Here is a 27050-nt window from a genome sequence, read left to right as displayed (position 1 = left end):
CATCAGGGCCTGCAGCAGGCAGCTGAGCCCAGAGCATTCCCCTGGGCAGCTGGGGCCAGTGCACACCACTCTGACCCTCCCTGGCAGAGTGCCCAACCCCTTCCCAGGTCTTCCCCTGGGAAAAGGGAGTCAGGATAGGTGCTGCTGGCCAGTCCCCCGGGAGCAAGGCAGCTGGAAGCACCGCACTGTGCTGCCTTCTGCTGCCATCTCTGCCACCCTTGCCAGGGGCTAACGGTTTGCTTTGCCCTTTGAGTGAGTCCAGCTCAGAGGCAGGAGGAGCCACAGCAGCACCAGCTGGCTGAAGAGGAGGGGCCAAGGAGAAGCAGAAGGCTTCCAGCATGGGCCCAGAATCAGCTGTGAGATCCCAGCTTGCACCCTCACATCAAACAGCTGCCCAGCAGGCAGGCAGGCAGGCACCACACTGGCAGGGGCAGCAGGGCAGGGCAGGGCTCTGGGCTGGGCCCCATGGCAGTGAGCAGAGGCCCATGAGGGCACAGGGCAGGATGGGGCAGGGCCTGGCTGGTTCCTCTGGAGAGCTGCACTGCAGGCCCCTTTAGGTGACTCTAGTGCCTAGCACTGGATGTTTGCAGTCAACATGGTTCAGCCTTCTTTGTATCAGTGGCTCAGCTGCCCTCATGCACAGGCAGTGAGCAGAGAGCTAACAACCTCCTTTCCCTCTTTCCTTGCTCCAGGAGGAAGCTTGCAAGCCAGTTCATTCCCTTCTCAGGGAAAGACCACGTGCTGGGCAAGAAGGAATGAAAACCCTGAGCTGTGGAGCCTTTACTCAAGCACTAGATAAATACAGGAACAGTTGTTAGCATCTGGGTTGTAGTTCACAGAATAAACCAGGTTCGAAAAGACCTCAGAGATCATCAAGTGCAACCTATAAATTTAGCGCAGCTGCTTGGCGAGCTGGCTCTGCAGCACAGCAACCCTACTACGGCTTTGGGTTCCCGTTTTCAATCAGGGAGCAGTTCGAGTTCCCTAACCCCGCAACACTCTCGACTGCTCGGGGTTGTGGCGGAGCCGGGGAAAGGGGCCGGGCCGGGCACCGGAAGCAGCGTTGGTTTTGGGGCCGCACGGCGCCATGGAGTCGCTGTGGCGGCTGAAGCGGTTCGATGCCTTCCCCAAGACCCTGGAAGACTTTCGGGTCAAGACGTGCGGGGGAGCGCTCGGTGAGCAGGTGGCCGGAGGGCAGCCGGAGTCCGGCGGGCCCGTGGCTAGTGGGGACGTTGCGGAATGGCGGGAGGCGGGCGGGCCCGAGCGCGACTGCCATGGCTGACGGCGGTTCTCGTCTCCCCCGGCAGTGACGGTTGTCAGCGGGCTCCTCATGGTGCTGCTTTTCTTCTCGGAGCTGCAGTACTACCTCACCAAGGAGGTGAGTAGCCGCGGTGGCGCCGGGGGTTGCCCGGCCTCGCGCTGCCACGGTAGAGAGGCGCCCCGGCGGCCTCGGACGGTCTGCCGTGCCCTGTCGCCCCGCCAAGCCGCTGCTGCCGCCTCCGGGCTACCCACAGCAGCAGCTTCTCACGCCACGGACCTGCTGAGGGTTGTTCTCTTGCCGGCGGAGCGGACTGCCCTGCCCCGAGATCCTCTTGGCCCCGCGGTGGCCTTGTGCCCGTCCGTAAGGCTGTGTGCTGCGGGAGGAGACCCAAAGGCTCCGCTTGCTGCCTCCGCTGCCTGCGGACAGGCAATACAAAGAAAAGCAAGCGAGGGAACCCTCGGCCCCACTTCAAGTTCTAAGATTCTCGAATTGCTGGAAGCTTGAGGAGGGCAGATTCTGAGTGCAGATGGGGAAGAAGATCTTTCCTGTGGGGATGGTGAGACACTGGCACAGGTTGCCCAGGGAGGTTGTTGATGCCCCCTCCGTGGAGGTGTTCAAGGCCAGGTTGGGTGAGACCTTGAGCAACCTGCACTTGCAGGAGGTGTCCTTGCCCATGGCAGGAGGGTTGCAAAGAGATGATCTTTAAGGTTCCTTCTAACCCAAACCCTTCTATGAATCTATGAATCTATGAATTATTGTATTTTTAATAGCATTACAAATGCTAAGCACTTAGCTGCCATGGAAGGTGTGGGAGGCTGTAGCTCAGGTGTCTCACAAATGATGCATTTTAATAATCAGCTCCTGAGCCCAGGACAGTTGAGGCAAAAGAGGGCTTTTGCTTTGCTTCCAAGGGAGATGGAACTCTTTTTTTTGTATTATTTCTGCTTTTTCTTTGTTCCTAGGTTCATCCAGAGTTGTATGTTGACAAATCAAGGGGAGATAAACTGAAGATCAATCTGGATGTTATTTTTCCGCATATGCCTTGTGCTTGTGAGTCAGACTTTTGAATGTTGGGGATAACTGTCATCCTTGCTAAGGGCCTGCCTGAGTGAGAGGCTCAGTGTGCCTTCCAAGTGCTGCACTTCTGCTCAGGCTACAGGCAGGCAGGACTTTGTGATCCTTTGTGCTTCCCATTGCATTGATTCCAGCTGGGCCTGCTGGGCGCTTAAACCAGCTAGGTGCTTCCCATCAGGCAGTTTTGTTTGTCTAGATTTGCAGTGAGGCTAAGGTATAAACCCACTTCCACTTCAGTGTGGTGTTGAATTTGGTCACAGAGCTCAGTAACACTGAAAAACCTGGCACAGAGTTTGCTCTGGACTCAAGGTTTGACTGCCTTGTTGAAAAGCTTCACAGTCACCTTGGGAAATTACTCAATGAGGCAGAACTTTTCCATGATTCTTGTACTTCAGTTCTGGCTGTAATGCTATTGCCACCTCATAACCTTTCTCCAGAATTTTTAAAACTGGAATGAGTATTAATAAAAGTGATTACATCTTAAATTCAAAACAAAGTTGCAGGGTAAAGAGACAGACATTTTGCACTGGGGATTATTGCTCTGCATGTTATTCAACTGTCCATTAATCTTCCCTGCTTCCTGTTGTGGTAATTCCTTTGGGTAATGCTTTGGGCTCTTAAATGTAGCAAGTCCAACTTCCTTCTTACCCCAAGATATTAGTGGGCTTTGCCTGCTTTGCATTAAAAAGGGTGCAGGAAGGCCAAAGAGACTGGAAGCCTCTGCTTCTCTCTGCAGAGAAGCTGTCAACAAGTGTTTTAAAAGAGCAGGTAGCCAGCAAGTGCATCCTGGTGCTTTGACACAAGGCAGAGACCACAGACCTTCTGTGAAAAGAGACCACAAGTAAATGTGTTGAAGTAGAAGGGGAAGGATGAGGAAGGGGTACAGGTAGGAGGCAATTTTCAACCAATTTTAAGCTTAACTCCTGAAAATGGCAATGAGCCTTGAGGGGTTTGGTTTGGTGTTTTGCCTCAAGTGTTATCCTTTCAGGGCTGATGCTTTCTGTGGCATCTGGAAATGTGTTTCTTTCACACCCAAGCAAATCCTGCCTTTGGAAAGGTCATTCAGGGTGCTGCAACGTGTGTTTTATTCCCTGTATATCACCTGGCCCAAGCCATGCACACTCTTCCATTTGGCATGTTCTTACCCTCCTCACTGTATTCTGTATATTCCCTGGTGGAATGAATTCTCAAGCCTGCCCAGGCCATAACAAATGTGGGTCCTGCTCTGCCCTGCTGAGGCCCCACCTGGAATATTGCATCCAGGTCTGGGCTCCCCAGTTCAAGAGGGACAGGGATCTACTTGAGAGAGTCCAACAGAGGGCTACAAGGATGCTGAAGGAACTGGAGCACCTCCTGAGAGGGAGAGGCTGAGAGCCCTGAGGCTGTTTAGTCTGGAGAGAAGATGACTGAAAGGGGATCTGATCAATGCCTATCAATATCTGAGAGCTGAGGGTCAGGAAGGAGGGGACAGGGACAGGCTCTGCTCACTTATGTCCTGGGATAGGACAAGGGGTGATGGATGGAAACTCCACAGGAGGTTCCAGCTCAATGTGAGAAGGAACTTCTGCACTGTAAGAGCCCTGGAGCAGGCTGCCCAGAGAGTTTGTGGAGTCTCCTTCTGTGGAGCCTTTGCAGCCCTGTCTGGATGTGTTCCTGTGTGACCTGTGCTGGATTCTGTGCTCCTGCTCTGGCAGGCGGTTGGACTGGAAGATCTCCAGAGGTCCCTTCCAATCCCTCACATCCTTTGATCCTGTGGGTTTATAGAGCCTTTTCTTTGCTGTTTTCAGATCTCAGCATTGATGCCATGGATGTAGCAGGAGAGCAGCAATTAGATGTAGAGCACAATCTGTTTAAGCAGCGCTTGGATAAAGCTGGCAATCGTGTGACTCCAGAGGCTGAGAGACATGGTAAGATGCTCCTCTGCCTTTCTTGGATGGATGCTCTCATAGCCTTTCTATCACTTTATGCCTGCTTTGAGATTCACAGGAACTTTTGACAGGTGAAGATCATTCAGACACCACAAACTCTTGTAGAGTTTACATCACTCAAATCTATTAAACTGGCAGATCAAACTGGCTGCTTCTGTGAGGCAAACCTTTGTCTGGTCTGACTCAAATTACAGCAAAGATTCCTGGATGCATTTCAGGAATAAAGAAGCTTCTGAGTTCATGGTCTTTTGTGACTAGAAGTCAAGCAGCTACTCTGGCAAAACTTGAAATTGGTTGCATCTTTATGTCACAGTAAGCTGACAAATAGGGCAGCCTGGCTGGAGGGAAGAGCCTCCAGAGAAGGCTCCAATGACTTGGTCTTTAAGCCTAAACTTGCACCTTCCTACATTTACTTTGTCTATTTTTATGCATGCCTGTTATCTCTATTTTAATTGATTTATTGATTACAAATTGTAATGAGGGATCCTTTGCTACAGCAGCCTCTTCTGTACATTTTTCACATGTTATAAGTGGTTGCTGTACTTTGATACAAGCCAGAGGTGATTCTGGCAGTGTTGCAGTCTAACAGTGGTTGTGTCCTGACTTTCCATTCCAAAATACTAGCTTCTTACTACCTTTTCTGGAAGATGGTGCTTGCAGTTCCATGTATCAGCATGAACTGAATTTTTTGATTTCTATCACATGGAGTTGATTTTTTCCTGTTCTTGAAATTGTATGCAGAGGCTGTGGCCTTACAAATGCAATAGCTGGAGACCAACCCAACTTTTCCAGATGTTAGTCTCTGGTAACACATACAGGCCTCCTGTCTTGCTTGTATTTCCAATATCCATTGGGCTTACTCTGTCTGAACTGGTTGCTCTGACTTCTAGAATCAATGCACTTCAAATACTACATCCAGTTCTGGTGTCCCCATCATTAGAGGGACACAGAACTGTTGGAGTGAGTCCAATGGAGAGCCACAAGAATGACTGAAGGGCTGGAAAGCTTCTGCTATGAGGATAGGCTGAGGAAGCTGAGGTTGTTCAACCTGGAGAAGACCTGGAGGGGACCTCAGAGCTGCCTTCCAATACCTGAAGGGATCCTGCAGGAAGGCTGCAGAGGGACTTCGTGACTGTCTAGAGACAGGCCAAGGGGGAATGGTTTGAAGCTGAGGGAGAGCAGGGTTAGACTGGAGCTGAGGAAGAAATTCTTCAGTACAAAGGTGGTGAGACTATGGAATTGGTTGCCCAGGAAGGTTGTGGATGCTTCCTTCTTGGAGGTGTTCAAGGGCAGATTGGATGAGGCCTTGTGCAGCCAAGTCTAGTTGAGAGGTGTCCCTGCCCATGGCAGGAGAGTTGGAGTAGATGATCTCTGAGGTCCCTTCCCACCCAAGCTGTATATGAAATCTGTCAGTGGAGGGGAAGAGAAACCTGAAGGGAGCAAACTGTCTTGCCTAGAAGAGGCTTCTTTAAGGAGATAGACGCACTGCATGCAACAAGTAGTCATCCTGCTGGATAGTCTGGATAAAGCACACAGCTCACTCAGTTTCCATCACCTGTGTTGCAAGTGAGGTCAGCAGTGTCACCAGTCTTCATTAAACTCTGCTAATCAGTTTCTGTTAGTGAGATTGATGCTGAGCCAGTTGTTCAGGTGGCAGCTATAGCAGTATTGACCTTAAATTTAACACCCAGCTGTTATGAAGCAGTGTCTAAAGAATTTTCCTTATCATTAGAAGAGTTAATAGCTTAATGATTTCTGTGCTAGGCTACATTCTGTGCTCAGATGTTTTCCCACTCATTTCCAGTGAATGACAATAAATGGTTGCATTCTTTATTGATGGTTCTTACCATCCCCTTCCTTTGAACATGGACAGTTTTCCAGTTTCATGTGCTGTAGCTCTGTGAGTTCATGCCCCAGCTGTACTATGTACTGTGGCTACACATTCAGCACTCACGTGGCAAAGACATTGGCAGAATTGTTAAGTTAGGAAGGAGGCAGAAGTTTCTTGGCAATTTCTAATGAGCACTGATGAGTGTGTGCCTTGTCAGCTTCTTATCCTGGAGGACTGGTTGTCAGTTTCCCACTTGAGAGCCTCCCACTCTGACCTTGTTTCAAAGCTATGCACCTTGCACTCAAAGCCCACCTGAAAGGGTACACAGAGCCTGCTGAGGTGTGAAGACCAAGAAGCAGGGTAGCCCCTGTCCTCTGAAGAACACCCTCCATGGGAAGGATTGGCTACCTGTAAGCCTTGCTGGAGTGCTGACCAGGTGTAACTTGTGTAAAGGCTTCTCTGAAACAGTCTAAAGTAGACTCAGATCAGTAAACTGCAATTGACTGATACAGGACCTGCTATTCAAAGAGGACTTCAAACAGCAGCCATCTGCAGTCAGCAGTGTGGAGTGCATAGTCCTGTCCTAACACATGTAGGGAATATGGTCACAGATTAACAGATTGCATTGGAAGGGACCCTCAGGTCATCTTGTCCAACCCCTCTGCAGTCAGCAGGAACACCTCCTACTAGATCAGGCTGCCCAGGGCCACGTTGAGTCTGATTTTGAACGTCTCCAGGAACAGGGCCTCAGCCATGTGGATGTAGCAGGTCCTATATCAGTCAGTTGCAGTTTACTGACTGGGGCTACTTCAGGCTGTTTTTAAAAAAGCCTTTAACACCTGGTCAGCACTCCAGCAAGGCTTACAGATGGTCAATCCTTTCCATGGAGGGTGCTCATAAGAGGACATGGACTACTCTGCTTCTTGGCCTTCACACCTCGGCAGCTCTGCATACCCTCTCAGGTGAGCTTTGTGTGCAAGGTGTGCAGCCTCCCAAGCAGAATTGTGTTAGTGTGTAGGACACTTCTTGTGTGTAGAACAGTGCAGGAGTGCAAGATGTGTTTCTAGACATTGCCTCATTCCTTTGAATCCTCTTTTGTTGTAGAACTGGGCAAAGAAGAAGAAAAAGTATTTGATCCAAGTTCTTTGGATGCTGAGCGCTGCGAGAGCTGTTACGGGGCAGAGTCGGAGGATATCCGGTAACCTTTGCACACCTTTCATGTCTTCTTAGCCCTTGAATTCACACACTTCTGTTGCATGCATGGTTTTTCAAGTTATTTACGAAGGTCTGAAGTTCCCTTGGGCACATACTCAGAAGATGATGAGAAATGTTGTGGTTTTGGTATACTTTTGGGAGCTGCACTCATGGTTAAGAACGTGCAGAGGTAGATTGTCTGGTTTGGATACAGCCCTGTTTCAAGGCACTGCAGCCTGCACTACCTTTGCACAAGGATTGTATCTTAGCAAAGGGAATATTTTCTGGTGTTCACCATTATGTGAGCTGTCTTGGAATGAATCCTGGTTATGGCTTTGCCACCTTTTTTCTGCTGCAGGCTTTGCATCCTTAGTGGAGGAAAGCCCTGACATTTATCACCCACAAAAACCTAAGTGCCATTTAATGTTTCTCAGTCCTACCTGCAAATCCCTGTAAGAATGGATCCATGATAGTCCTCAACATTCTGGACTATTCTTAACTGTTACTGGCTCTGGAGTAACTTGGTTTTTCCCATCTGTCGAGTTGCATCCTACCCCAGAGCTGTTTCCATCTTGAGGGATTCATGATTGCAGCCTTCAGCTTTTGGTTCGGTCCAACAAAACTTGGAACCAAGAAACAAAACTGTAGGGTTTTTTTCCCAGTGACCAAGATGTTATCCAAAGGTATACAAGTGATGAAGAAAATATGACATTAACCCTCCTTCCAAGGTTGACAGTTCCTAAAAACAGAGGAAAAGAGGAACAGAAACTGGCAGATGCTTTGTTCCCACATGGAAGTTCCAAACTGCTCAGAGCTCTGGGCCACTTAGGTAGCAGGTTTTTTTGCCAGCCAGCACCTTGGCTGTCTAAACAGACAAAGCCTTCTTCAGACATAAGCACTGCATTCACACACCTTGCATCTTCATGCCAGAGTCTCAAACACTACATCAAGAAGCCCAGACTCCTTCAGGAGTGTTAAACCACCTTTCAAGGTGCAGTCCCTGATATTTGCTTTATTGCTTTGTTGAAGAGAGATCCAGCAAGGGTTCAGATCCTGAGCTGGAGCATCTCTGTGTAGTGCTAACCGTGGTAAGATGGTGCTTGTGCTTTTGCAGGTGTTGTATGGTAAGATGGTTTAGGAAGAAGTTTTACACAGTGAGGGTGGGGAGACACTGGAACAGCTTGCCCAGGGAGGTGGTGGAAGCCTCATCCCTTGAGGTTTGTGCAGCCAGGCTGGATGTAGCTGTGAGCAACCTGATGGTGAGGTGTCCCTGTCCATGGCAGGGGGGTTGGAAATAGATAATCCTTGAGGTCCCTTCCAACCCTAACGATTCTATGATTCTATTCTACGGTGCTTGTGCTTTTGCAGGTGCTGTAACACTTGTGATGATGTCAGAGAAGCATACAGGCGGCGAGGCTGGGCCTTCAAGAACCCAGATAGCATAGAGCAGTGCAAGAGGGAAGGCTTCAGCCAGAAAATGCAAGAGCAGAAGAACGAGGGCTGCCAAGTGTATGGTTTCCTAGAGGTCAACAAGGTGAGAGAAGAGTTCTGCTGTGAACCTGCTGCATGATGGTGATGACTGAAAAGGCAGTTGGGGCGTTCCTCTCCTTTTCCAGGTTTAGATTTTCACAGCACTGCAATCTAAGAACCTCAGCAAAGTACCTGAGCCTCTGCAGGGGTTCAGTAGGAGAGCCAATAAAACAGGTGGGAAGGGGCTGGTCCTCTGTTTCATTGTGTGGGCTGGTAGGAAGTATGGCAGCTGTAGAACTCTAGCCTTTCCTACTGTCTAGCTAGAGGGTCTTTTTGCCAAGGATTCTGGAGGGAGAGGCAGCTTTGAGGTTAGATTTTCCTACCTGTGCTTGTGGTCTTCAGCAGAGAGCATCAGTGGATGGCAGAGATGACACTAACCAGCAACTTGCCAGCAAGGGTCCAAGGGCTGGTGTCACTGGGGAAATTCCTGGGGACCATTGTTATGCACTTGGAACTTTGCACATCTTGTCTGCAGGTAACATTAGGAAGAGGTTTGCACAGCCCTGGGAAGGGCTTGGGACATTCAGATCTGTGTGTGTGATTCAAGAGTCTGTCTGATTGCTGCTGAGTGTCAGTGAGGATTAGCATGTAATATCCATATCTCTTGCAGATTTCAGGATGAAATGTTAACAGCCTTTGTCTTCTGGAGTGTTTAGGGGCTTGGGGTTATTTTTGGGTATAGGTTTAGTGCCTTATTTATGCATGCAGCTCATCTTCATGGCTGCATATAAAGGATCACTGTCATGTGTTGCATTAAGGATTTTCTTTCCACCTGCTCACTTTGCCTGTCACTTGGTTTCTCCACTCCTTTTCTCTGATCCCTTTAGGTATTTCCCGCAGCATCAATCAGTTCCTTCCCAATAGGTTTAATTCCTCCTTCTTCCCATTTTTATGTCCACTGCAATAATCTGCATAGAACAGTTCTTATCAACATGAGTATGGAAATATGGCTTTCCACTGGACTGCCTGGGAGGAAGAGGGGAAATTCATTCCTTTTTTAGAACACCATCTGCTGATACTGTCACCTCTGAAAATTATTACTTAGTGCATATTTGGTTGAAACAGAAATGTGAAAATGAATTTATACACATCCAAACCTTTTAATACAAGATTGCTGTTTCCTGCAGGTAGCTGGAAATTTCCACTTTGCACCAGGAAAAAGCTTCCAGCAGTCTCATGTGCATGGTAAAGTATTTTTGGTTTCCTGCTTATTGGTTACCTTTAGCTTCCAAGAGTATCTTTGCATTGCTACCCATAACAACAACAGCATACTGCTGCAGGGGTGCAGAGCCATCAGGTTAGTCTTGTAACAGGGGTGTAGACCCTATAGCTCTCAAAAACAATCCTGAAGGGAGGTTGCAGAGAGGTAGGGGTTGGTTTCTTCTCACAAGTCACAACTGATAGGACAAGAGGAAATGGCAGCAAGTTATACAAGGGGAGGTGTAGGTTGGACATCAGGAAAAATTTCTTTACCAAAAGGGTTCTCAAAGGCTGGAACAAGCTGCCCAGGGAAGTGGTTGAATTGCCATCCCTTGAGGGATTTAAAAGCTGTCTAGATATGGTGCTTAAGGATGTGGTACAGTAGTGGCCCTGATGCAGTTAGGTAATGGTTGGGCTCGATGATCTTAGAGGTCTTTTTCAACCATGGTGATTCTGTAATCATGAACAAATAGAAAAGTGTTTTCTGGAGGTGCTGCCACATGGGTGTGGAAGAACTTGGAGGAGAATGTTTGTGGGCAGAATCTCAGTCTCACTTGCTCTACAGAACTTTGCTGCTGTACTGTAAAACAACCTCAAGTAAGATGTTCAGTACAGGACTTGAATATCAGTATCTCTGGAAAGGATGTTTTAGAGAATACCTCAGGAGAATTTTAAAGCAATTCAGAAATTTTAGAGTAAAAGTTCTCTTGCAGATGACTTCCTCAGGTATATATGTGTGTGTGTGTATAAATACACAGTGGTCAAGATAATAATTGTAGTTTATAGAATCACAGAATAGTTTGGGCTGGAAAGGATCATTAGAGGCCATCTAGTCCAACTCCTCTTGCAATGAACAGGGACATCTTCAGCTAGGTCAGGTTGCATCTACCACCTCTCTGGGCAAACTGAGCCAATGTTTCACCACCTTCATTGTGAAAAATGTCTGTCTTATATCTAGTAGGAATCAGCCTCTTGTGGTTCAAAACCATCACCCCTTGTCCTGTTGCTATAGGACCTGCTTAAAAAGTCTCTCCCCTAGGGTCTCCTTGGAGCCTTCTCCAGGCTGAACAATCCCAACTCTCTCTTCTTGTCTTCATAGGAGAGGTGCTTCAGCCCTTTGATCATCTTTGTGGCCCTTCTGGACCCATTCCAACAGGTCCATGTCTGTCTTGCTCTGAGGCCCCAGAGCTGGGCAGTGTACTTCAGTTTGCTTGCTCCCACTAGCTGTAGCTCTTGGCCCTTGTTCCTCTATTGGAAAGAAGGGAGTGGTTGCAGCCTGCTCTCCCCCTGCTCCTCAAGATGTCATGGACATTTCTTGTGCCAGCCTGCAGGCTGGGTTTTTCCCTGATGAAGAGTCCCATCTTTCTCAGCTGATCCTCTTGGGAAACCATTGGACCTCTGAGCTCCCTTGCTGTGTTTCTCTGAACCTCCTTCAGTTCAGCTGTCTGGACGGACCACGCTGCACCCAGGGCTAAGGTCCAGGCTAAGCATGATGTGGGCAGTGCTGTAAATCATGCTGCAGAGCTCATTCCATGTACATCAGCCTTGCTTTCCTAGTTCTGTGTAACATGTGGTTTCCCCTTTTTCCCAATTTTTCCTTGGCAGTGTTTTCGTGGCACCAGCCAAAATCCATGGCAAGGACAGCTTGCATCTTGCAACAGAATGAACAAACACAGCCTCCTGATGTGTTACATCAGCTGTCATGAAAAAAGCACAGGGCTGATTAAGAACATAAACCCCAGCTCTGAATGCTAAAAGTGCTGTGAGTGGAAACTTTGAGTCCACTTCTGAATAGCTTTTGTTGCTCCTACAATGACATTTCTGTTACCTTAAGGCTGAAGAAGAATCTGAAGATAAGCAGCATTGTTACCTGGTGTGCTGCTGTAGAGCTCACCTAACATACAGCATGACAGAACACATCTGGTTGGAAGAGACCTCCAAGTTCATCCAGTCCAACCCTCACCCAGCACTGAACCATGTCCCTAAGCACCAGGGCCACAGGCTGCTTGAACACCCCCAGGGATGGTGACTCCAGCACTGCCCTGGGCAGCCTGGGCCAATGTCTGAGAGCCCTTCCAGTGCAGAAATATTTCCTGAGATCCAGCCTGAACCTCCCCTGGCAGAGCAAGGAGCAGAGGCTGTCCCCTCCTCACCCCAACCTCCCTTCAGGGAGCTGCAGAGAGCAATGAGGTCTCCCTCAGCCTCCTCTTCTCCAGCCTCAACACCCCCAGCTCCCTCAGCCCTCCTCTAGCCCAGGGGCTCCAGGCCCTTCTCCAGCCTCCCTGCCCTGCTCTGGACAGGCTCCAGCCCCTCAATGTCCTTCCTGCAGGGAGGGCCCAGAGCTGAGCACAGCACTCGAGGTGTGGCCTCCCCAGTGCTGAGCACAGGGGGATGGGCACCTCCTGGCCCTGCTGCCCTCCCTGCTTCTGATGCCAGCCAGGATGCCTTTGGCCTTCTTGGCCCCCTGGGCACTGCTGGCTCATGGTCAGTGCCTGCCAACCAACACCCCCAGGTCCTTCTCCCAGCTGCAGCTTTCCAACCACACATCCCCAGGTCTGCAGCTCCCCATGGGGTTGTTGTGACCCAGGTGCAGGATCTGGCCCTTGGCCTTGTGAGCTTCACACAAAGAGCCTTGGTCCATGGCTCTCACCTGTCCAGACCCTGCTGTAAAGCTTCCCTAGCCTCCAGCAAATGGACACAGCCACCCAGCTTGGTGCCATCTGCAGACTCACTGAGGGTGCACTCAACACATGGATGTGCCACTCTATTCTTTTTTTTTTTCTTTTAGTCATGAATTCCTGCATTTTTGTTTCTCTATTACTCTTTAAGTGACTTCATCCCCACAGATCAGTCCTCTGGCTAGCTGGGGAGTCATTTTACATGGTGGGGAAAGCACAGGCACAAAAAGCTGTTGCTCCTCCTCATTTTGGTTTTAAATGTTGGTCTATCTGAACAATAATCTCTGCCTTTGCATTGTAAGGATCTGAATATTTTCTCTTTTCTCTCCTCCTCATTCTTGCAGTGCATGCTGTTGAGAGTAAGTGTTGCTGTATGCTTTTTTTCCCCCCTCTTTCTCCCCAAAGAACTGTTGTCCTACAGAACTGATGGCATTTCTGTGCCCAGAAATCTTCTTTGGGAGGAGCTGTTGGCCCTGGCTGGGATTTGAAAAAGCTAAAAGGAGAGCCATCCTGGGTCATCCTTCTGTGGTAAATGAGGTCACCAGGTGGAAAAGGCTGAGAATCTTTGTCTGAAGTGGTTTTTTCATATCTCAGTGCTGCAGATTATTAATTGCTGTATGCAGATAATGTAATTGAGGAGGATGTGGTGACATGGTAGAGAGTCTTTGGCCCTTTGAAGTCAGATGTGGGGCAATTGTCTCAGAACTTAATCTCGTTTGTACAACAGGCCAGAGAATTTCTGCTGGGAATTCATGCACCAAGCCTGCTCATCTCAGAACTCTCAGGGGCTTTCTTGAGGCTTTGTGAGCCATTGGATGTTTTTGAAGGGTGATCATGGTGATTACAGGTTGCAAAGTGGACTGCTCAGGCTCTTGGCTTTGCTCACTCCCTCCCCTGGCTGCAACCATTCTGTGTTGCTTGCTCCCTGCCTCAGTCATTCACAGTGCGTCCTAGTGCCACTCGTTGTCTTCCTGCTGCTGTGCTCCTGTAAGGTAGGAAAATTCCTATCTTGAATGTGAAATTGTTTGAAGCTTGAAACTTGGTGTCCCAGCTCACCTTGGGTAGCTGTCTTGGGTTTCATGCAGTGTTAATGTGTTTGTTGCCAGTCCTATGAACCCTGTTTTACAGGGAAAGGGCTGAATTTCAGAGTCTAAGGAGGCCTTGGGGCTGTTCAGGTCAGAAATGCAAGATGGAGAGAATTCTTAGAAGTTTTTACAACTGTGTTACTGAGACAGTGAAGAAAGCAAGGTTGCATAAAACCAGACAGGTTTAAGTTGGTTTAACCATCTCTTTATTTTACCTATCTGGGCATTGGCTGCAGTGACAGCAAGGAAGGAATGTCTTGGGTCCTTCAGGAACAGCAGCCTCTGGTCCTAACTGACAGTCTCTTAAGATCTGATTCCTCATTCTGGTTAAGCAGAGTAAATAGCCTGGTTTATGTTAAGCAGTGGAAGGAACCTTGCTGGATCATGGAGTGGAGGTGGGAGGTTCTCTTCCCAAGGTAATGCTCCTTGCCTGCAGAAAATCCATGCACAGAGGAGATAATGTGCGTCTTGGTGAAGAGCTTTTTGAGACCACCAGGATGGAGGAGGCTACATGAATCACAGAATGATAGGGGTTGGAAGGGACCTCGAAAGATCATCCAGTCCAACCCCCCTGCCAGAGCAGGATCACCTAGAGCAGGTCACAGAGGAGCAGGGTCCAGGCGGGTTTTGAATGTCTCCAGAGCAGGAGACTCCACAACCCATGGTGAGACAAAAGGCAGAAGGTCCTCTGCCTTCAGGTGGCAAGCCATGCATTGGCATTCCATGTGCCATCTTGGAGGCTCTGGCTGCACAGAGCCAGGGACCATTGCATACAGGTGTTGTAACCAAAATCCTGCTGCCTCATGCAGTGCTAACAGGGATGGGAATGTCCTAGCTCCTGCTGCCCAGAGGAGAGCACTCTCCATGCCTTCCCATCCATCTAATCCTGCTCTCCATTAAAGGGCAGGAGCTTGCTAATGGACAGAGGAGATAACATACAATGACCTGCCCTAGGGGCTCTGCAGGTTATCAGGTTAAGGTAGGACATCATCATAGATGGCCTAAGAGCTACACCTCCTAGAGAGGAGAAAAAACGCTGCTGTGCTTGAAGGATTAATTTGTGTGATTTGGGCTGGCTTGGGGGTCTTTGTAGCACCTGCTTCTGTCTAAAGGTGGAAGTAGGTTTGGTGGGGACAGGAGAGTTGGGGTTGTTCAAGAAATGTGTGGACAGGACACTTGGGGCCATGGTTTAGTGGCCATGGTGGTGTTGAGTTGGTGGCTGGGCTGGATGACCTTAGAGGGTTTTCCAAGCCAAACAATTCCGTGATTCTGTGATTTATTTGCAGCCTATAGTATGTTCACATGTGCTTAGCACAGTCCTCAGAGAGAAATAAGTCTGAGGACTGTTAGAGAGAAATAAATCTGTCAGAGAGAAATAAATCCGAGGACTGTCTGCGAACTGTTAGAGAACTTGCAGGTTGCAAATCATTTGGAGAGGAGTTTTATAAAAACAAGGCTGGAGAAGGGCCTGGAGCACCTGGCCTGCCGGGAGCAGCTAGGGGAGCTGGGGGTGTTCAGGCTGGAGAAGAGGAGGCTGAGGGAGACCTCATTGCTCTCTACAGCTCCCTGAAGGGAGTTGGGGTGGGGAGGGGGCAGCCTCTGCTCCTTGGTGTCCCCTGTGCCAGGGCAGGCTCAGGCTGGACATTAGGAAATATTTCTGCACTGGAAGGGCTCTCAGACATTGGAATGGTCTGCCCAGGGCAGTGCTGGAGTCACCATCCCTGGGGGTGTTCAAGCACCATGTGGCCAGGGCACTTTGGGCCATGGTTTGATGGCCATAGTGGTGTTGGGTTGATGGTTGGGCTCAATGATCTCAGAAGGCTTTTCCAACCCAAACACTTCTCTGAGTCTGTTTTTCTCTGTGTAGCAGGTTAGGTAAGGACTGATTGTTCTTAAGTGCTGCCCTTGAACTGCTCTGGCACTGCACTGTTCCCATGAGGTTTACCAGCCTTACTGGTGCTGCTGGCAACTTACTGGTGACATGCCAAGGACTGTGACAGTGCAAGCAGAAAGCTTGAGTGATGCAGTAACCTTGCACAGGGCTCCAGGAGCACAGCTACCAGGAGGAGCATTCCCTGTCCCTCCCTGAACAGTGCAGTGGAATTGACTTTTGGAGCTTCTTGTGCTGACGTAAAGTGATGCTGACATTTCAGAGGCTGGGACAGGAGGAATGAGCCATCAGCAGAAGATGGGGGGACAAAGACTGGTTAATTCCTTTGGCAGCAGGGCCACTTCCCATGCAGGATCTCTGTGGGACTTTGCTGTTAACTGAAGGTTAGTGTGTTGGGTTCTGTACAAAGGCAGTGGGACTTGACACTGCCCTAGCAGCTAAGCCACTTTTGACTTAAGTGCAAATCAGTCTGCAACATAAAACAGAGTGGTGCAGGTAACCATTAAGGAGAACAGCCCAGCATAATCCTGAGGCCACATCTCCCTTCCTTCCTTTCCCTGCCCACCTTTTCACATCTATTTCCACTTCTTTTCCCTTTTTTAAGGCCAAATTGAGTTCTTTAATCTGGTTGCCACCACAGGCACATGAACCACTGTCCTCACAGTGGCAATGAGACATCTGCACACTTGTCAGAGAGCAACAGAAATACCTGCAGGCAAGCAGCTCTGAGCTCTTGGCAATGCAGAACCATTGTCTTCAATCAGTGACTGGAGCCTTAGTTTCTGAGCATTGAATGTGTTAACTGTGGCAAGAGCCTCTCCCTAGATCAGAGCATCAGGAGGAGCAAAGTTTAGGCTTGGCTTTTCCTTTTCCCTGTTTTATGTGTATCTCTTTGGGTTTAGTAAGGGTTTTGTATGAATAGGAGTAAAGCTTGTGGTGTTTTGTTGAAAGATGACAAAAAAAGTGAGTTCACAGGACGCTCATGTTAAGTAGATGTTGTCAAGGAGAGCCTACATCCCATTAGCTCTTAAGCTCTGCAGCCTGTCTTGTGCTAGGCTGTGTATCAGAAACCCTCCAAGGGAGCAGCATTCTTCATCTTGCTTAATAATGGAGCAGCACTTGGTGGTCTGACTCCATCAGCTCCTAAAATAATAGCCCAGGGATTTTGAAGAGTGTTTTTCTCTGCTAAGGTGGAGGTGAGGTCTGGCTGCCTGAGCACATGAGGTTACCTGGTAAAGGCACCACAGCCTCTGACTGTTTAAGGTGATTGTGTGGCCTGGGATAAACCTGGCAGGAGGGGTACTGAAATCCAGTCATAAATTGTGCTTTCATCCTGAGACTGATGCTGGTGGGGGCATTGCATGAAGTCATTGGAGAAGCCAACCAAAAGACATCCATTGCCTGTATCTGTACCGGATCCCTCCTGGAACCTCATGGTACTGCCAGTTTCTCTCATCCTGGTAAGAGCAGAGAGAGGGCAGCCCAGATTCCCCAGATCCTAGCACTGGTGACAGTCACCTTGGCCCCACCAGTGCTTTGCAAACACCTTGCTCACACTATCCCTGCAGAAACTTTTCCTGTCCCTGTGTATCCTCCAAGGCAGCAGGAAAAAGGCTGACAGGCAGAGTGCTCAGGGTTGTGAAGGTGATGGTCAGGGTTGTGAAGGTGATGGTCAGGGTTGTGAAGGTGATGTCATTTCTTTAGGGCACTTGCAGGTGACATTAAGGCAGTGCTGCTCTCAGCTGTTAGCTGCTGTCTGTTGTGCTGCTGTTTTATGGTGTTCAGGGCCCTTAGGTGTATCAGGTGGTGACTGAGATAACAGTGGAGTTTTCCTTGCTTGCCCCTGGGATCTCAGTTCTGCCCTGTGATAAGGATACATTCAGGTGAGGACTGAAATATCTGATCTGAAGTAACCCCAAATTAAAGTTTCTTTCCTTCACTGTGGCAGTGGTCACCTCCCTATGGCAAGCAAGAGAGGAACTCAGTCAATTTTCTTGACACTTCAGATTGCAGTGAACTGAGGAAGAGCTCCCTTATAAGACAGGATCAGTTAATTAGCTTTGCTTGTTAGCACAGCCTGACCAGAGCCTTAAACTCTCTTTTTTCTGTTACAGTTCATGATCTGCAGAGCTTTGGACTCGATAATGTAAGTGTTCCCAAGACTGCTGTAGTCTTCCTGCTGTTTTCCCTCTGGGTTTCCTTCCCTTTGCCACATTGAGGTCCTAATGGACTGATCCCAGATTGAGTCCAAGCAGAACTTGCTTTTCACACAGGGCTCTGAGGTCTGTTCTGGGACATCTGCCTGTTGCTTGCAAGCCTCTTCCTGAGGCTGCCTTGCTCCTTAATCCATGCTTCCCAGTTTTCTAAGGGAACATTTCACAGCTGCTTATGTTTCTGTTGGAATTTACCTTATGCTGGGAGGAAAGCAGTTGATAGCCATAGCCATACAGAGGCAGCTGACAGCAGGGTGCTCCTGCAATAGGGAGAGAAATGGATCCTGTTCTGTAAATGGGAAACATGCATTGGTGTTGGGATCTGGGGGGTTCCAGCAGGAAGAGGAGAAATTCCACTTTTTGGAATCTCACACTTTGGAGTTTAGGACCCACGGAGTGGGGAAGGACCTCTCTGTGTTTGAGCTGCACACAGAGATAAGGAAGTGCAGGCTGCTTGCCCCTGGGGAGCTGTGCAGTGCTTTGAGCTGTTAGCATTTTCATTTCAGATCAACATGACACACTACATCAAACACCTCTCCTTTGGAAGGGATTATCCAGGCATTGTCAACCCTTTGGATGGCACAGACGTCACTGCACAGCAAGGTAAGAAGCCAGCTGAGAGCTACCTCCTTGTAAGTGTTTTTAGTACATGGTTAGAGGAGAGGAGCAGCAAAGTTCCCAGTTCTTAATAAGAACCCTGACAGCACTGCATAAAGCATGGACTCCACCTTGTGCTCCCTCTGGAACAGCTGCCAGCCATGTGGCACAAGCCTGCCAGGGTGGTTTGCATGAGGTGACCTCTCTGAAAGATCTCCTTTCAGTGTTGCTGGATCCACAGCAGCAGGTACAGCACATGATGGCACCCTGGGATAGGACAAGGGGCAGTGGATGTAAACTCCAGCACAAGAGGTTCCACCTCAACATGAGGAGGAACTTCTGCACTGTGAGAGTCACAGAGCGCTGGACCAGGCTGCCCAGAGAGATTGTGGAGTCTCCTTCTGTGGAGCCTTTCAGGACCCATCTGGATGTGTTCCTGTGTGAGCTGTGCTAGATTCTATGGTTCTGCTGTGGCAGGGAGTTGGACTGGAAGATCTCCAGAGATTCCTTCCAACCCCTAACATCCTCTGATCCTGTGATTTCTCTCAGCTACTGTGTGCAGTAGGAGAACCAAAAGATGCAGGACAGACAAAAGGCCTAACTGATAGTGCTGGAGAGTCAGGATGTTTGCCTGACCTTCATCTACCCAACAGTAACAACTCAACAGCTGCAGTGAAGTTGAAATATTGCTGATCTTTTCTAGATAGCTCCACTTTGCTGGCTTGAGAAGGAAAGGCAGTTCTCAGCTCATGCTGCTGCTGCTCAAGCTGTGTGGACACTGCTTGGTTTATCCACACAAGCTGCTTCTGTGCATTTTGCATGGAGGATCCTGACCACACCACTTTCCTTGTCACTGCAGAGATGAGTTGTTTTCTTACATCTGCTAAAGGTCTGCAGAGTTCGTCTTTGCAGGTAGTTGGAGAAGGAAGTCAATTCTTAACCCTGTGTGAAACTGTTCTTTTAACCTTGACACCATCCTGTTTTAATTCTTGTACACAGATCAGAGGATGGTGCTTAAAATCAAGTAGAGATCAATGAGAAGCTGTCAGCATGGGGCTGTAGGTCCTCTATGGAGTAACAAACTCTGAGAGGGGGCCCAGAGCTGGCTGCTAACATTTCCTCACCTGGAGTACTGTGTACAGGTCTGGAGCCTTCAATATAGGAAGGACATGGACCTGGTGGAGGGAGTCCAGAGGAGGCCATGAAAATGCTCAGGGGGTTGGAGCAGCTCTGCTGTGAGGACAGGCTGAGGGAGCTGGGGGTGTTCAGCATGGAGAGGAGAAGGCTCTGGGGACACCTAATAGTGACCTTCCAGTACCTGAAGGAGGCTACAAGAAGGCTGCAGAGGGACTGCTCCCAAAGGCCTGCAGGGACAGGACCAGGGGCAATGGCTTCAAACTAGAGCAGAGCAGATTGAGATTGGATGTGAGGAACAAGTTCTGCACCAGGAGGGTGGTGGAGCACTGGAACAGGTTGCCCAGGGAGGTGGTTGAGGCTCCATCCCTAGAGATACTCAAGGTGAGACTGGACAGGGCTCTGGGCAACCTGATCCAGTGGAGGATGTCCCTGCTGAGTGCAGGGGGTTGGACTGGATGAGCTTTGGTGGCCCCTTCCAGCCTGGACCATTCTGTGATATTGAAGCTTTCCATCCTGCGCCTTGGAGAAACAGTTGGCAAACTCTTGTGGAATAAGGACTGAAGACATGGTCTGGAAGAGAGGGGAGATGAGTAGATTGCAGGTCAAAGCAGCTGGAGACATTACAGATGAGCATTACTGCTTCTGGAGAAGTGGAGTACTCTTCTCTAGGGAATTTCATAGAAAAGAGGTTTTCAAGGCAGCTTCTGCCTTCCATTGTCCTTGAGAGAACTGCAGGACCAGGCTGGTCCAAAGCAGCAGGAGTTCTGTTTATTTTTTTTTTTACCCCCACTGATCCAAATCTTCCTTTTCATCTCCTGAAATTATAAAATCCATGCTTCTACAGGAGTAAACTGTAGTGGTCATTGAAGCTGATAGAGGAGCCTGGTTCAGAGCTGGGTATTGTTTCCTTAGGGCTATGCCATGGACTGTAGAAGTTTTCATGTGCTAGAATCAGAATTCTGAAGAAGCTGTACTGGTAAAACTCTACCCAGTTTGTGGAAGGTTTTTCATTTAGTTAAGGCCAAAATGCTGACAGTGGTTGGACCTAAGTTCACTTTGGCAAAAGGAAAGCTCAAGTCAGACATTAATTTTACTGCCCCTGAAAGCCTCCAGTAGCTGTTTAGAGATGTTCCCTGACCAGCTGAGCAGAAGCAGTCTGTCTGACTAACCTGTCAGTTGATCTTTCCAGCTCTTTGCCAGTTACTAATCCTCTTCCTCTGCTTGCAGCTTCCATGATGTTCCAGTATTTTGTCAAAGTGGTCCCCACAGTGTACATGAAAGTAGATGGTGAAGTAAGTACCTTATTCCCCTTGTTGCTTTGGCAAGTGCAAGCCTTCAGATTTGCTCATTTTCTGACCCTGACTCTCTCTGACCTCTTCCTGCTTATCAGCACCCCAGTAACAGCTTAGGTGGTGTGCTGTTACCTGTAACATTGCAGCAGTGCTGAAGCAGATTTCAGTGTTCTCCATCCCACCTAGGTCAAAGTGCTGGCAATGACAGAGCTCAGTGCAGGGTCTAGTTGGAGGCCTGTGGCCAGTGGTGTTCCCCAGGGGTCAGTACCAGGTCCAGTCCTGTTCAACATCTTCATCAACAGCTTGGATGAAGGGACAGAGTGGACCCTGAGCAGGTTTGCTGGTGACACAGAGCTGGGGATTGGCTGACACATCAGGAGACTCTGCTGCCATTCACTGAGGCCTGCACAGGCTGGGGGGTTGGGCAGAGGTCAGCCTCATGAAGTTCAACCAGGGCAAGTGTAGGGTCCTGCACTTGGGGAGGAACAACCTCCTGCAGCAGGACAGGTGAGGAGTGACCTGCTGGAAAGCAGCTCTGTGGAGAAGGACCTGGGAGTGCTGGGGGACAGCAAGTTCACCATGAGCCAGTAATGTGGCCTCATGGCCAAGAAGGCAAATGGAATCCTGAGCTGCCTTCAGAAGAGTGTGGCCAGCAGGTCAAGGGAGATTCTCCTCCTCCTCTACTCTGGCCTGGTGAGGCTGCACCTGGAGAGTTTTGTCCAGTTCTGGGCTCCCCAGCTCATGAGGGGCAGGGAACTACTTGAGAGTCTAATGGGCTGCAAAGTGAGGAGGAGAGTGAAACATCTCTGATGAGGAGAGGCTGACAGACCTGAGGCTCTTTAGCCTGGAAAAGAGCAGAGTGAACAGGGATCTTGTCAGTGCTGATCAGTACCTAAAGGGTGGAGATCATCAGGATGGGGCTGGGCTTTCTTCAGTGGTGCCCAATGATAGGACAAGGGACAAGAGATACAAACTAGAACATAGGAGGTTTTGAGTGAACAAGAAGGAAAACTTAGGGACTTTTGACAAGGACTTGTGGTGATAGGATGAGAGGGAATAGGTTGAAGCTTGAGGAGGGCAGATTGAGACTGGAGATGAGGAAGAAATTCTCTACAGTGAGGGTGCAGAGACACTGGAACAGGTTGCTCAGGGAGGCTGTGGATGCCCTCTCCCTGGAGGTGTCAAGGCCAGGCTGGATGAGGCCTCGAGCAGCTTGGACTGGTGGGAGGTGTCCCTGCTGCTGGCAGGGGGTTGGAACTAGATGAGCTTTATCTATTCTGCCTGAATGTGTTCTTTGCTTTTTGGATCACTCTTGAATATAGAAGGCTTTTTTTCTCATGTGTGCCATCTCCTGAGGCATGCTTAGATGGACTACATTTTGGTAGAGGATGACATGGACTTGGGCTTGAGGTCAGGAGGGCCATGACTGCAGCAGACAGAACAGTGCAGCCTGGGGTCTGATGCATCACACATTGCTTGGGCTAGCTGAGGCTTTGAGAGACAGCCTGCAGTGAAAAGGTGCTCTGTGCGACCCTTTGTAACCACTGCCAGGTGCCCTTAGGTGGATGTGGTTCACTGAAGTCATGTTTTGGTGTCTTTCCTCTTCCTTGTTGAGCAGGAATGTGCTGTGTCTGTTTCCTGCTAGGTGGTAAGGACAAACCAGTTTTCAGTCACACGCCATGAGAAGATAGCAAACGGGCTGCTGGGAGACCAGGGTCTGCCTGGGGTGTTTGTGCTCTATGAACTCTCCCCCATGATGGTGAAGCTGACAGAGAAACACAGGTAAGAAACAATCTATTTCCTTCACCCTCCACTGATTTTGTCATTTTTCATGCTTCAAATTCCATCCTGGCTTAGAGACAGTGCAAATATCTGCTTAGGTTAGAAGCAGGGAGGGCAGCAGGGCCAGGAGGTGCCCATCCCCCTGTGCTCAGCACTGGGGAGGCCACACCTCGAGTGCTGTGTTCAGCTCTGGGCCCTCCCTGCAGGAAGGACATTGAGTGGCTGGAGCCTGTCCAGGGCTATGAGGAGGGGCTGAGGGAGCTGGGGGTGTTGAGGCTGGAGAAGAGGAGGCTGAGGGAGACCTCATTGCTCTCTGCAGCTCCCTGAAGGGAGGTTGGGGTGAGGAGGGGACAGCCTCTGCTCCTTGGTGGCAAGGGACAGGAGCAGAGGCAATGGTTCCAAGCTGCCCAGGGGAGGCTCAGGCTGCATCTCAGGAAATAGAGACCTGTTCCAGACTCCTACCACCCTCATGGAGAAGAACTTCTTCCTAAGGTCTAATCTAAATCTCCCCTCCTCCAGCTTGGATCCGTTCTACCCAGTCCTGTCACTCCCTCACACCCTAAAAAAATCCCTCCCCAGCTTTCTTGTAGCCCCCTGCAGATACTGGGAGGCCACAAGAAGGTCTCCTCGGAGCCTTCTCCTCTCCAGACTGAACAACCCCAACTCTCTCAGCCTGTCCTCACAGCAGAGCAGCTCCAGCCCTCTGCTCCTCCTCATGGCCCTTCTCTGGACACATTAGAATGCACAGGGTTGTGCTGTGATGAATGTTTGGTAATTATAAATCACTTTAATTCTTAATTGTTGCTTCTCTGACATTGGTATCTGACTCATGCCAGCTGTCCCAATTGTTTTCCTCATTCTAGGTCCTTCACACACTTTCTCACAGGAGTTTGTGCCATCCTTGGAGGCATCTTTACAGGTATTGCACCTTTTTCTTTCTGAAATGTAACCATTTGCCATCTTGCTCTCTCTACAGTCTTTATGGCTGGTAACAAATCCCTCTTGGATGGGAAGAGATGAGGTCACAAATTCACAGATTGCATTGGGACCCTCAAAGGTCATCTTGTCCAAACCCCCTGCAGTCAGCAGGGGCACCCCCAACTAGAGCAGGTTGTTATGGCCCCAACAACTCTGACTTGGATTGTCTCCAGGGATGGGGTCTCCACCACATCCCTGGGCAGCCTGCTCCAGCGTCTCCCCACCCTCACTGTGCAGAAATTCTTCCTGATGTCCAACCTAAATCCTCCCCTACTCCAGTTTCAAACCATTGCCCCAGTTTCAAACCATTGCATCCTATCCCCACAGGCTCTTCTGAACAGTCCCTCCCCAGCTCTCCTGGAGCTCCTTCAGGTACTGGAAGGCTGCTCTAAGGTCTCCTTGGAGCCTTCTCTTCTCCAGGCTGAACAGCCCCATGTCTCCCAGCCTGGCCCCACAGGCTCTCCCCTTCTGCAGCCCTCTGATCATCTCTGTGGCCTCCTCTGGAGCCTCTCCAGCAGCTCCAGGTCCTTCTTGTGCTGGGGGCCCCAGAGCTGGAGGCAGTGCTGCAGGTAGGGTCTGAGCAGAGCAGAGGGCAGAATCCCCTCCCTGTGCTGCTCTCTCCCTGCTCTGGCTGCAGCTCAGCACACAGCTGGCTCTGGGCTGCCAGGGACCAGTGCTGGCTCCTGGGGAGCAAACACCACCCCTGCCTGGGCCTCTGTCTCGTCCTTCTGTAAGAGATCTCATTTTCTGCTGAAGCATGGTCACCTCTCTCCTGCAAACTGAATTTTGTCCATCCTGATGAGACTAAGCACTTATTCTTCTGAGCAGCAGGAGCTGTTTTCTGTCTCAGGGAGCTGGAATTCCTCTCCCTGACAGAAGAGTTTGTGTTTTCTTTCCCCTTGTTCTCTCTTCATCCATCTCTCTGTTTTTTTTTTTTTCCCCTTTTTAGTTGCAGGCTTCATTGACTCCTTAATCTATCACTCAGCACGTGCCATCCAGAAGAAAATTGATCTTGGGAAGACAACATAAATAAGCAACACCTTCACTCTGCCAGGATAACTCCAAGGAGAGGACTAAAGAGGATTTTCCAAATGCAAGTTTCCTTCTGAGTGCACAAGAGGTTTGGAACTACTGAATGACCCTGAGCACCCTTTGGTTGGCATTCATTTGTGGGTGGAACTGCTTGAACCTTGCTGCTGTGAAGATCAGCAACCTCCTCTGGCTGTGCAGACCCTGCCCTGAATCCCTTTTGTGTCAGTCCATGCTCTGTCCCCCTGCCCTTCAGCAAAGCTGGAGGTGATGCATTCTGTTTGCCTGCAGGAATTCTACTGTCACGAGAATGGAATGAAGCTGCCATCACATAAGCTTTCTAGCAGCACCATCTAGCTGGTTTAATTCCTCTTTCAAGTGTTTCTGAGGGTGCTCTGTGCCAGACCTCTGGCTTAAATGTGCTCAATCCCAGGCACTTCCCTTCCAGCTGTTGTGGGCAGTGAGGTGAGACCCAGCCCCTGGGCTGTGCTCCTGTTCTGTGGGGCACTGCAGTTGCTCCAGATTCCTCTTCTTAACAAAAGGTGCAAGCTGATATTTCACCAAAAAAAGTGTTTGTGGATTTTTAATTGATTTTTAAATTAAATTGTGTGGCTTCTTTTTGTTTTTTCACTTTCCCCTCCTGTTTATATTTTGAAATTAAAAAAAAAATCCATCCTCTGTGTCTTTTGATAAAGCATTTGGAGGAATATTTAAGTTATTTGAAGGAATAATTAAGTTATTTGAATTCATCTTTAACCCTAATTAAAAACCACACCTGCATTGGAGCAAGGTAGGTAGAGATGATGATGATGGGTTTTTTTGTCTTTTTAATGATCTACACCAGTGAGTAAAGTGCTTGGTAGGTGGAGATCTAGTGGGAGAAAATGGAAAATCCTGAGGAGAAATAAAAATGGTGAATTTCTGCTTCATTTTGAGGCAAAACAGACTCCTTATTCCTAAATCTCAGCTCTGGATTTGCTTTGGATTGGTCCCAGCACTTGGTCCTGCAGTGCACAGTGAGTGACAGGCACAGGTTCAGCTAATACAGAGAGGAAGTATCTTCATTTAAGGAGTGGAGGAAGACAGGGTCTAAAACTACTCTCATAGTTAAACAAAACTCCACAGGGGATTGGATAGAAAGACTGCAAATTATTGGAAGTCTAAATGGAAGTGCTGGTCATAGACTACACTGCCACAGTGCAAAGCAGATCACATACACAAGAGGTGTAGTCTGGGTTTAACACAGAGCCCCATCAGACCAGAGCCTTCTCCCAGCCAGGCCAAAAAATTCAGGCCTGGATGTACTTCCCCCCCACCCCCTTCTTACTAAGCCTCTACTCCCCCATTACCAACCCCTTGTGATGCAGCTCACCAGCTTCAGGCTCCTGCCAAGGCTGCTCTAAGCCCAGCTCCCATGCAAAGCAAGATAAGGGAGCAGCATCCAGAAGGAAAACAGAGGGAAAGGGGAAAAAGGGGGAAGAGGCAGCTTGTGCTGCCCCCCTATAAAGGTTAGATGCAGACGTTCTGGGAATGAAGTAACAATTTCCTGTGTCCACCCCTGGGCTGGACTCTCTAAGAGCCTCTTGTAAGACTTCTCTATGAAAGGCTCCCATGCCTCCAACCATGAGAGGAAGCTCTTTTATCATTTGTTTGCAAGTAGCTTTGATTTGTGGGTTGGGTTTTTTTTAATCTAGTTGAACTTACCTACAGACCAGGGAGTATAAATCCCAGCATTTTTTTCAGCTGAGAAGAAATTGGAGGTGTGGCTTAATCCTCAGCCTAGAGCAAAAAGTGGGCTTGTGAAAGTACAGCTGAAACAAGGAGATGTAAGAAATCCTCTGGGTCAGCACTGTGGGCAAACTCAAAAGCAGCGGGTTGGGTGGTTGGACCATGAGGTGGATTAATAACAGTGCTCAGAGAGATGTGATCAGTGGCCCATGCCCACCTGGAGGCCTGTGGCCAGGGCTGTTCCCCAGGGGTCAGTACTGGGTCCAGTTTTGTGCAATATCTTCAGCAATGACCTGGATGAAGGGACAGAGGGGACACTTCACAGGTTTGCTGGTGACCAAACTGGAAGGGGTGGCTGCCGTCTTGTCAGGCTGTGCTGGCATTCAGTGAGATCTGGACAGGCTGCAGAGATGGGCAGAGGGGAACCTCATGAGGTGTAGAGTCCTACACCTGGGGAGGAACAACCTCCTGCACCAGTACAGCTGCAAAGCAGCTCTGTGGAGAAAGACCTTGGAGTGCTGGTGGACAGTAAGTTCTCTGTGGGACAGCAATGTGCCCTTGTGGTCTGTGGAGGTTCTCCTCCTCTTCTACTCTGCCCTGCTGAGACCACACATGCAATCCT

The 27050-nt window shown here is 49.3% G+C and overlaps 1 protein-coding gene across 2 annotated transcripts; it reads left to right on the top strand.

The window, feature by feature from the left end:
• The first annotated feature begins 1087 nt into the window (after positions 1 to 1087).
• ERGIC3 (ERGIC and golgi 3) lies at positions 1088 to 25274 on the top strand. Of its 2 annotated transcripts, XM_054391850.1 has the most exons (14): positions 1088 to 1175; positions 1308 to 1378; positions 2224 to 2311; positions 4123 to 4242; positions 7199 to 7292; positions 8657 to 8822; positions 9946 to 10003; positions 13041 to 13055; positions 17787 to 17818; positions 18392 to 18488; positions 20847 to 20911; positions 22557 to 22693; positions 23557 to 23612; positions 24621 to 25274. In XM_054391850.1, the coding sequence occupies exons 1-14, from the start codon at positions 1088 to 1090 to the stop codon at positions 24698 to 24700; spliced, it is 1167 nt and encodes a 388-aa protein (XP_054247825.1). In that variant the 3' UTR covers positions 24701 to 25274. The 2 variants fall into 2 exon arrangements, with proteins under 2 accessions (XP_054247825.1, XP_054247824.1); XM_054391849.1 differs by lacking the exon at positions 13041 to 13055.
• Positions 25275 to 27050: the final 1776 nt, after the last annotated feature.

The sequence above is a fragment of the Indicator indicator genome, chromosome 24, assembly GCF_027791375.1.
Source record: "Indicator indicator isolate 239-I01 chromosome 24, UM_Iind_1.1, whole genome shotgun sequence".
NCBI classification, from domain to species: domain Eukaryota; kingdom Metazoa; phylum Chordata; class Aves; order Piciformes; family Indicatoridae; genus Indicator; species Indicator indicator.
Note: the sequence above shows the minus strand (reverse complement) of the source record. Positions and strands in the feature narration are given on the sequence as shown.